The 10,856-nt window shown below is 48.8% G+C and overlaps 1 protein-coding gene across 1 annotated transcript; it reads left to right on the top strand.

Annotated features, from left to right (window-relative positions):
• Positions 1-9,663: 9,663 nt before the first annotated feature.
• On the top strand, positions 9,664-10,596 carry LOC115915974 (olfactory receptor 14J1-like). Its single transcript, XM_030969674.1, has one exon. The coding sequence runs from the start codon at positions 9,664-9,666 to the stop codon at positions 10,594-10,596; it is 933 nt and encodes a 310-aa protein (XP_030825534.1).
• The last annotated feature ends 260 nt before the right edge of the window (positions 10,597-10,856 follow it).

The raw sequence follows: 10,856 nt of genomic DNA, 5'->3' as shown, positions 1-10,856 counted from the left end.
GTCCCGCCCCGTCGGTACCGGGCCATCCCCACGTGGAGCCCCCGGGACCCTCCCGAGGGGCGATCGCGGCTCCTCTGCCCCCGAAAAAGCTCCTCTGAGGGAGCCCGGAGATATCCGGGGCTCGAGTCCGGGATCTGCCGGCTCCGAACACTCTCCAAAAAAATCCTCCCGGAGACCCCTGGCTGGAGTTATTTGGGAATTTAGCTACTTGAGCTGGGCTTCTTGTGGGACTTTTAGCAGCCTTGTGTTCCTCACCTTGGAGTGAATGAACCTTGTCAGTCTCGCTGGTAACATTTGCTCCCTTTCCTCCAGTGATTTTAACAAACTTTTCAAGGAAGGACAACAAAATATTTTGTTTTTCAGTGGCCACCCACAACAGCCATTTTCCTCATCAGTTCTCCAATAAATTCCCCAGGAGGAAGAGGGACTGTATCCAAGTTTCCAAGAGTTCTTCCAGAAAAAACCACAACCTCCTCAGAGGAGGGAACCATGCTGTTGTCAAAGGCACTTGGGGTCAGAGAACAGTGCCCTGAACTCACTGTGCAAAAATAATGTCACAGTCTGGTTAAGAAAATTGTTAGAGAGATGCCTCTGCCCCAGTTAAGGTGCTAACGAGACCAAATCCAAAGTGGATTTTATTGAACAGTAAATGTGAGGTAGAGAGAGAGATGGAAAGAAAGAGAAAAGGGGGGAGAGCAAGGGAGTGACAGGGACAGAGACCTCCCCTGGGGCAGGGCAAGTGTGACATTGTCCCCTGTGTGTGTGGCCTTCCCGGGGTGGGGGTTTTACACCTGAGCCAGTTTGGGTAAGGGGGGTGGTGTTCACCCCCTGAGCAGGGATTACCCCACTGTTTCAGGTTGCAATGGAAGATGGAACCAAATGCATGTTTTCAATCCCCATCTTCATCAACTGCTATCAACAGGTGGGGCAGTGTTCTTTATCTCTTCCATGACTCAGCCCTGATAACGCCCTCCAGGGGAGATATCTTCTGGGAATGGGCCATTGAGTGTCACTGCAGGACTGATCAAATTCCATCATCCCATTGTGGGATGCTCCGCCCAGGGGGAGGATCCAAGCATTCCTACCTGGATATAAGCTGAGCCTTGCAACACCAGGAGCAGCTTGCCTGCTGGATTCCCAGAGGACAAGAGCTCCAGAACCACCACTGGACCTTCAGAGGAAGACCAGACCCTTCTACAGGATCACTGCTTTGACAGAATCACGTTCATCACTCCAACAGGACTGCAGCCACCATTTAATGGGACTGCTGCCAGCACCCTGACCAACAGGGTGTCAGGTTATATCCTGACTCTGTCAGTTTAAGGCAGTGTTTCTGTATCATTGCCTTGATCTTCATTTTCTTATTAAATTGTAATTCTGGCTTAGACTCTCCCCCAGGTTTGCCTTCAAACCAGTACAAAAGACAATGTGTGCACCCTTTGTTTTCCTCCCAGAACAGGATTTCCCATCCCCAAACCTTTGCCAGATGGAAGACGAGGCTGCAAGGAAGAGGAAGGAGCCCTGGGACACCCAGGCAGGTGAGGAGGAAGTCAGTGCCCCTTTCCCCCTCTCTCCTGCTCCATCTCCCAGCCCAGCACAGCCCCCGGCTGCAGGACAACCCTGCTGCCAACCCCGTCCTGCTGGGGATGCACTGGGGGGATCTCCTTCCCCTTCCCTCTGGCACGGAGGCAAATCCCATCCTCTCCTTGTCCTTCCTCCCACAGACAAGGAGCTGAGGATGGAGACCAGGGAGGACAAATCTCCTTGGCAGAACCTCGTGGAAGAGGCCGTTTTGAGCAACTCTAGTGCACAGGAATCCAAAGGGGAAGAAAAATCCCAGAGATCCCACAGGAGGAGGGGCTCCAAACCCAGCCCAGGGTGCTCTGAGGAGGAAAGACCCACCCTGAGCCAGGAAGGTGGACAGAGCTTCAGCCAGAGCTCAGAGCTGGTGGTCCATGAGCAGCTTCATGATGGGGAGAAGCCCCACAAGTGCTTGGAGTGTGGGAAGAGCTTCAGGCAGAGCAGCACCCTGATCCGCCACCAGATGATCCACACTGGGGAATGGCCCTACGAGTGTGGGGAGTGTGGGAAGGGATTCAGCCACAGATCCACCCTTGTGACCCACCAACGCATCCACACTGGGGAGAGGCCCTACGCATTTGGGGAATGTGGGATGAGCTTTAGCCAGAGCTCCAACCTGATCTCCCACCAGAAGACCCACACCAGGGAACGGCCCTATGAGTGTGGGGAATGTGGGAAGCGCTTCAGGCAGAAGTCTCTCTTGATCTGCCACCAGAGGATCCACACTGGGGAAAGGCCATACAAGTGTGGGGAATGTGGGATGACCTTTAGTAGGGGGCCCCAACTGATCATCCACCAAATGATCCACACTGGGGAGAGGCCCTACGAGTGTCCCTGCTGTCAGAAGAAGTTTCAGAGCAGCTCCCATCTCCTCCGCCACCAGCGGAGTCACACGGATGAGAGGCCCTTCCTCTGCCCCGACTGCGGGAAGGGCTTCAAGCACAACTCCATCCTCATCACCCACCTGCGCATCCACACTGGGGAGAGGCCCTACGAGTGTCCCCAGTGTGGGAAGAGCTTCACCAGCAGCGCTGACTTGACCAGACACCAACAGAGCCACCAGTAAAAGAAGCCCTGCACATGCCTCAACTGCAGGAAGAGCTTCATGCACTGCTCCAGCTTCATCCCCCATGGGAGAACCCATGTTTGGAAGAGCCCTGGTGATCCCTGTTCCCTGTGATCCATGCTGGGAAGTCATCTGTACCTTTTGTTCACCTGCCAATGACCTGATGTGGGATTGGAGAACATGAGGGTCTGGCCATGGCCGTGACATTACATTCACTCCCACCTCAGGTCATTGCCAGAGGCAGGAAAGGGACTTTTTCTCTCCCCAGGGAGAAGGGTGTCCTTTCCAGGCAGGAGGAAATACATTGCTAGAAAGAGCCAGTTGTTGATGTTGTAGTTTTCTCTGTAAATAGTTTTACTTATCCCTTCTATTATCAATATTGTTTCTGTTCCTGTTTGTTCCTTATCTTGTTGCTGTTCCAAATAAATGGTTTTTATCCCAGCCTGGGATCTGACCATAGCAACAAGGGGCTGGTGATGGTTGCCATGGAAACTTACCATAGCAACAGGGGGCTGGGGATGGTGAATTAAGGGCTTAAAGAAACTCCAAGAGGTAAAACCTAGAGTTAGGATAATTTAGTACGGGGGTGGGGGGGGGATATTGCAAGAGAAGTAGAAATAATAAGGGATAGTTAATTATTAGCAGATAAAGTAGCTATGTCCAGGGCAATATATCTGCCTGTCAGAAATCACCTGCGTGTCTTTACTGTGTTTAAATAAGCAGGGTGGGATGTGGATTGAATTGTGGTAGAGGACTATGGCCTGCAGCTGGGCCCTGAACCTTGAACTATAGCCATGGGGTTGGAAAGCCAGCCAACAAGTCATAACTAAAGAGGTCAAATTGAGGAAGACATCTTTGCCTTCATCAGAAGGAGACCGCTCCCATTTTAAAACCTACTGACCTATCTGAAGTGAAAGACTGCATGTTCCAGATTGCAATGCAAGATGTATTCCATTACCATCTGTATGGCAGATTATCTTTTGCCAAGTGGGCAGTTTGCCTTATCTCTCTCTGTGGGTGCTCACAATCACTCCTGCCTTGGGAGGGGACATCTGCTGATAACAGACTATTGAATGTCACTGCATGGCTGATAAGAACTATAACATCCCATTGTGAGATGCTCCGCCCAGAGGGAGGAGCCAAGCACTGCTACCCAGATATAATCCAGAGGTTTTGAGACACCAGCACGGCTTTCTCCACGGGATTCCCCAGAGGAACAGCAGCTGCCTCTTCTTCCACTGGATCTTCAGAGGAAGAATACATCCTTCTCTACAGGCCCCCCTTCCTCCAACAGAACCACCCCTGACACTTCAGGAGGACTGCAGCCACATTTCCAATTGGACTGCCACCAACACCCTGACCCACAGGGTGTCAGGTTGGGTTCTGACTCTGTCAGTGTTGTTCTAGTGTACTGCATTGTTTATTTGTTTAATTTTTTTCCCTAATAAAGAACTGCTATTCCTGCTCCCATATCTGTGCCTGAGAGCCCCCTTAATTTCAAAATGAGAACAATTTGGAGGGAGGGGGTTTACATTTTCCATTTCAGGGGCGGCTCCTGCCTTCATTAGCACACACCTGTCTTTTCCAAACCAAGACAAGGGGAAGGTTGCAAAGCCTCAGTTATAATGCCAATAAAGTTTGAAGGAACAAATAAAATAGGAATTGGGGATGTTCTATTAGTTCCATAAGCAGGGTGAAATTTATTAGGACAGGATTTACAGGTGCAGTTTGACATTGGAGCACTCCCAGAGAAAGGGAAAATGGTACTTAAGCTTCTCCAATTAAGGGAGGAAAATGAGGAGAAAATTCATGAGGTGGTGTGGGCAAAACCAAAAAAAGTGAGATAAATTGAACATGAAACCTATAGTACTAAAACTAGTTAATGAGAACCATCCAGTTTGGGTACAACAATACCCACTCTCCCTGGAGGGGAGACAAGGACTGCAGCCACTGATCCAGGACCTACTTGAGGACAGGACCTTAGAACCATGTATGTCCCCCCATAACACACCCATATTACCAGTAAAGAAGTCAGATGGGACTTACAGGCTTGTCCAAGATTTGAGAGAAGTGAACAAAAGAACAGTGAATTGGTACCCAGTAGTGCCTAACCCCTCTACACTACTGAGTAATATCCCCCCAGCACACCAGTGGTTTACGTGATAGACCTAAAAGATGCTTTTTGGGTGTGCCCACTGGCAGAGGAAAGTGGGATATATTTACCTTTGAATGGGAGGACCCTGATTCTGAGAGGAGGCAACTGCTTTGGTGGACTGGGTTACCCCAAGGGTTTTCTGAATCCCCAAACCTGTTTGGTCAAACCCTAGGAGGAGAAGTACTACAGCTCTTCTCCACTAAAACTGAAATAAAGCTCATCCAATATGTAAATTATTTGCTTCTCTCAGGATTGGAAGAAAAAGAAGTTCAGGGATCTACCATAGCATTGTTAAATTTTCTGGGGAACCAAGGACTTTGGGTATCAAAAGGGAAACTCGAATTTGTAGAGAGGTAAGTAAAATTCCTAGGACATGTGATTTGTCAAGGGAGCTGGCGGCTGAACCCTGAGAGAATTGCAGGGATAGTCTCACTCCCATGGCCAAAAACTAAGAGGGAAGTCAGAAGGTTTTTAGGCCTGTTGGGATATTGTAGGCTATGGATTGAAGGATACACGCAGGCCATCCAGTTCTTGTATGAAAAGTTAGTTGAAGAAGAGATTAGGTGGGAAAAAGATGATGAACAAAAGTTTGAAGCTTTAATGCAAAAATTAGTCAGTGCACCAGCACTGAGTCTTCCTGCCTTAGACAAACCCTTCTATCTGTTTGTGGATATAGAAAAAGGGGTAGCACATGGAGTGTTAGCCCAGGACTGGGGAGGATCCAGGAAACCAGTGGCCTATTTATCAAAATTACCAGACCCTGTCAGCCGGGGGTGGCCAACCTGCATTCAGGCTGTGGCAGTGACTGCCCTACTCATAGCAGAAAGCAAAAAATTAACCTTTTTGGGGAAAATTGAAGATATACATCCCAAACTCAGTAAGGAGTATCCTGAGCCAAAAGGCTGAGAAATGGCTCACTGATTCCTGAGTGCTAAAGTATGAAGCCATCTTAATAGATAATGGTTTAGAGCTAATTGTGAGTAACCAACTCAACCCTGCCCAGTTTTTGTATGGAGAACCAGATGAGGAACTAATACATAATTGCCTAGAGGTTATAAACTATCAAACTAAAGTAAGAGAGGACCTAACAGATCAACCACTCCAAGGTGGAAAACGATTGTACATCGATGGATCTTCACGGGTAATAAAGGGGCACAGGGTATCGGGGTACGCTATAGTGCATGAAGGGTTGGTGGCCATAGAAAGGGAAAGTTACCTTCCAACTGGTCAGCCCAAGGTGTGAGTTGTGTGCCCTAAAACGAGCTCTGGAAATATTAGCGCAGAAAAGGGGAACAATATATACAGGACTAAAAATACACTTTTTAAACAGTGCATACCTTTGGAAAAATTTGGGAAGAGAGGGGGCTATTATATTCAAAGGGAAAGGGACTGATTCATGAAAAATTTCTTTTGGAAGAGTTAGAAACCTTACAATTGCCAGAAGAAGTAGCAGTGGTATATAGCAGTGGTATATGTTAAAGGACACCAAAAAGGGGCGACTCAGAAGGAGCAAAGGAACAATTTAGCCGACTTAGAAGCTAAAAATGCAAGTGAATGAGAGACAGAAAAACTAATAATAGTATTACACCCATGAGAGAAATGCAAAAAGTCCCCGTATTCAGTGGGGCAGAAGAGGAAGAATTCCTTAAAATAGGAGCCAAGAAAGATAACGAAGGGAAGTGGAGATCAGCAGATGGGAGGCAAATGTTGAATAAACCCCTGGCCAAGAAAATGCTGGAAGGCATACATGGAACAACACATTGGGGTACACAAGCGCTAAGTGATCAATTTCTAAGGGATTTGGGATGCATAGGAATTTTCAGAATAGCCAAGCAAGTAACTGAACGGTGTGTGATATGTCAACAAGTGAATAAGAAAATCATGAGGAAAACACCCAGGGGAGGGTGAGAACTGCCTTACGGCCCTTCCAAAACATCCAAGTAGACTTTACTGAGCTTCCCCAGGTACAACGGTGGAAGTTTTTGCCAGTGATAGTAGATCACGTGACTCATTGGGTAGAGGTGGTACCCACTGTGAAAGCCAATGCCAATGTTGTGAGTAAAACACTTCTAGAATCAATCATTCCCCAATATGGGATGGCAAACAGGATTGATTTAGACCAGGGAACTCATTTCACATCAAAGATATGAAAATCAAGACCCTTCTGTTGTATTTTGATAAGGTCTTAATAAACAATTTAAATTTTTGAAAGTGAAAATGATTTCTCACATGGGGTTGGGGAATGTGAGGAAAGGTTGTCCACACTGGGTCAGCTCCAAGGTACAACTTCTCTGACCTGGCCAGACCTCCTTAGGAGCGGCCCTACAACAATAGCAATCACGGAATGCTGCAATCAGCTCTTCTCTAAAGAGAAAAGTAATAAAATACACTCTTTAAAATAGGATTGCATATTTCTTAGAAGCTCTTTGAAATATTTCTCCATAACTGTAAAAGGAAATCTTCCTGATGAACAGCACCAGACCAGAGGGAAATCAAGGCAGAGCCATGGTTTGTCAGGACTTGCTTGATCCTAATGAGCCCTGTGGTGCATTTGGAGCTGAGCCCTTGAACCTCAGGGCCTAAGAGGAGATTGCACAAACCTTTCCAGGAGTCAAAGTCAGAGGAAAACCCCAAAGTGTCTCAAGGCATGAATGGGTCCCACTGAGGTCCATCCCCAACACAGGCTCCTCATGGACTCCTTGGAGGAGAGAACTGGAGGCCAGGATGGCACAAAAACCTCTCATGACTCAGTGTGGAAAGGAAAATCCAAAGTACCTTAAAAACCTTGAGTATCTCAAAGTATTAATGAGCCCCACTGAGTGTCAGTACAAAGCTCTCAAGGGACTCGTTAAAGCAGATAATTGGGGCCATGATTGCACAAACCTCTCACAGAGTCTGTATCAAAAGGGAAACACCAAGTACCTTAAAATAACTGAAGTACCTTGAAGCATTAATGAGCCCACAAGTGTCATTATTGATAAAGTTCTCCCAAGGGACTAATTAAAGGAGATAATTGAGGCTGTGAATGCACAATCTTTCTCATACAGTCTGTATGAAAAGGGAAACACCAAGTAGCTTTAAAAACTGAAGTACCTTGAAGCAATAATGAGCCCCACTGAGTGTTGTTACTGACAAAGCCTCTCCAGGGACTAATTACAGCAGATAATTGGAGGCCATGATTGCACAAACCTCTCAGAGACTCCAAGGCAAAAGCCAAAGCCAAAGTCCTTTGAAAAACCTGCAGTCCCTGCAGGGAGCATGAAGGAGCCCCCAGGGCCATTGCTGAGCAAGGCTCCCCAGGGACTCCTTCCAGCAGATCCTTGAGGCCACTGGCATGTGGGCTAGGGGGGGATGCTGAGGGCAGGACAAGGGGCTGACAGTGCCCAGCCTGGCTGGGGCTGTGCCAGGAGGCCCCAGGGCCTCAGGACAAGGTGTCTCCTGCCAGCCCTTGCTGGCACAGACCCTGCTGTGCCCCAGGGCACCAAGACTTGGCTTCTCTTTGTCCCCACCTGTCAGCACTGCCTGCAGTTCTCTGCTCTGCCTGGGGCCTGGGGACACTTTCTCAGTCGTGTCCCTCACTGGGACCCATTAAAAGTCCAAGAAACTTTGGAGTTGGATTCTGACTTGGAGTTCTGCAGAGGTTTCTTCAGCTCCCTCTCAGGGACTGATGTTCAGGGCCTGAGCACAAAGCCCCAGAGGCTCATTAAAGTCCTTGTGCTGTGTCTGTGCTGCTGAGCTGGGCTGGGCTCCTGGCACAGAGGCAGCTCCTGGTAACCAAGAAGAGCTTCAAAAGCACATTTCTCTTGATGAGCAGCTCTTCTGCCAGCCCAGCAGGGCTGGGGCACTGCCTGCAGCCAGCCCGGGCACAGCACAGAGGCACAGAGAGCTTCAATCAGTCAGGGCTGGGAAGGTGCTGAGAAGTGCCTGGGGCACAATCACTGCCAGCCCTTGGCACAGGAACCTCTGGCTGCAGGACAATGCAGCTGCAGCTCCTGGAGCCATCTCCTACAGCTGGAACATCCCAATGCCTACAGACCCTGTGAGTACAACTCTGAGTATTTCTGATGCACGGGAAATGAAATTCTCATGAAGCTCTGACATGCTGAGGGGTTCTGATCAGTCATAGAATATTTCCTAGTCAAGGATTTTGATAAAAATGAGGAAATTTCCAAAGATTTTATATTCTGTTTCTTACTACTGGAGAATGGCTTGGAGAAGGGGATAAATATTAAAGGTTGATTATTAATTATTAATTATGAATTGTGACAAGTGTCTGAGGCATCCAAACGGTTACATTTAGTGATAAATAGGTTCACAGGAGATCCCTAATTTGCTTCCAGAGCAGAGCAAGGCAGGGGTTGCATAAAAGTGAAAATCCTGCTTTTTTAATCTACTGTTCTGGGTTGCCGGGATAGGAAATTGCACAGAGATATTTATCGTTCAATTCAGGTTGAAAAAAAAAAAAAATTCAGAAGTGAATAAAACCAGCAGTGACAGAAAACAGCCCAGGGTCCCCTTAGAGGCAGCATCAGTGTCGCTTTTCCAGCCTCCTCAGGGTTGCTCTGACGTTGCCATCAGAGCCTGCAGAGCCAGAGCTGCCCCTGGGCAGTGCCTGAGCTGGGAGGGCTCTGCAGGGCAGAGCTGAGCCCCCAGGGCTGGGCTGGGCTCTGGCAGCACTGGCAGGGCCCAGCCCTGGGCACAGGGAAGCAGCTGCTGGCAGGGACAGCTCCAGGCAGCAGAGCCCTGGGCAGGCAGTGGGGGGAAAGTGCCCCCAGGCTGTGCTGGGATATTTCAAGTCCTCTCCAAACCCAACTATTCCATGATTACTTTTCTTACAGATCCCCATGGCCAGCCCCAGCAAATGTCCAACAGCAGCTCCATCAGGCACTTCCTCCTGCTGGCATTGGCAGACACGCGGCAGCTGCAGCTCCTGCACTTCTGCCTCTTGCTGGGCATCTCCCTGGCTGCCCTCCTGGGCAACGGCCTCATCATCAGCGCCGTAGCCTGCGGCCACCACCTGCACACGCCCATGTTCTTCTTCCTGCTCAACCTGGCCCTCAGCGACCTGGGCTCCATCTGCACCACTGTCCCCAAAGCCATGCACAATTCCCTCTGGGACACCAGGAACATCTCCTACACTGGATGTGCTGCACAGCTCTTTTTCTTGCTGTTCTTCATGGGAGCAGAGTATTCTCTCCTGACCATCATGTGCTACGACCGCTACGTGTCCATCTGCAAACCCCTGCACTACGGGACCCTCCTGGGCAGCAGAGCTTGTGCCCACATGGCAGCAGCTGCCTGGGCCAGTGCCTTTCTCAATGCTCTCATGCACACGGCCAATACATTTTCCCTGCCCCTGTGCCATGGCAATGCCCTGGGCCAGTTCTTCTGTGAAATCCCACAGATCCTCAAGCTTGCCTGCTCAAAATCCTATCTCAGGGAATTTGGACTTCTTGCTGTTAGTGTGTTTTTGGCATTTGGCTGTTTTGTGTTCATGGTTTTCTCCTATGTGCAGATCTTCAGGGTTGTGCTGAGGATCCCCTCTGAGCAGGGACGGCACAAAGCCTTTTCCACCTGCCTCCCTCACCTGGCTGTCGTCTCCCTGTTTGTCAGCAGTGCCATATTTGCCTACCTGAAGCCCCCCTCCATGTCCTCCCCATCCCTGGATCTGGCCCTTTCAGTTCTGTACTTGGTGGTGCCTCCAGCCCTGAACCCCCTCATCTACAGCCTGAGGAACCAGGAGCTCAAGGCTGCACTGTGGAGAATGATGACTGGATGCCTTCAGGAAAAATAAACTGCTGGCCAATTTCTGCAAATCACTTGTAATAAAAGTCATCTTTTATAGTTCTTTTGGATTTGGTTGTGTGTTTGTCCTTTTTTTTCACTGTTTTAGTTTTTTAATATTGTCCACAAAGTAAAGCCATTGGTTTTGACATTTCTCATTTTGTTTCTCTGAACTGTCCCTGTAGCCACAGACTGTGTCAGTGAGGGGCTGCGATCTCAGTTGTTTTAAATGAACTAAAAAATCTCCCAGCAAAGTTTTCTGAAATGATT

Source organism: Camarhynchus parvulus, unplaced genomic scaffold, assembly GCF_901933205.1.
Source record: "Camarhynchus parvulus unplaced genomic scaffold, STF_HiC, whole genome shotgun sequence".
NCBI lineage: Eukaryota > Metazoa > Chordata > Aves > Passeriformes > Thraupidae > Camarhynchus > Camarhynchus parvulus.
Note: the sequence above shows the minus strand (reverse complement) of the source record. Positions and strands in the feature narration are given on the sequence as shown.

Coding starts and splice junctions, on each gene's coding strand:
- LOC115915974 (XM_030969674.1), top strand. CDS start 9,664: ATGTCCAACAGCAGCTCCATCAGGCACTTCCTCCTGCTGGCATTGGCA.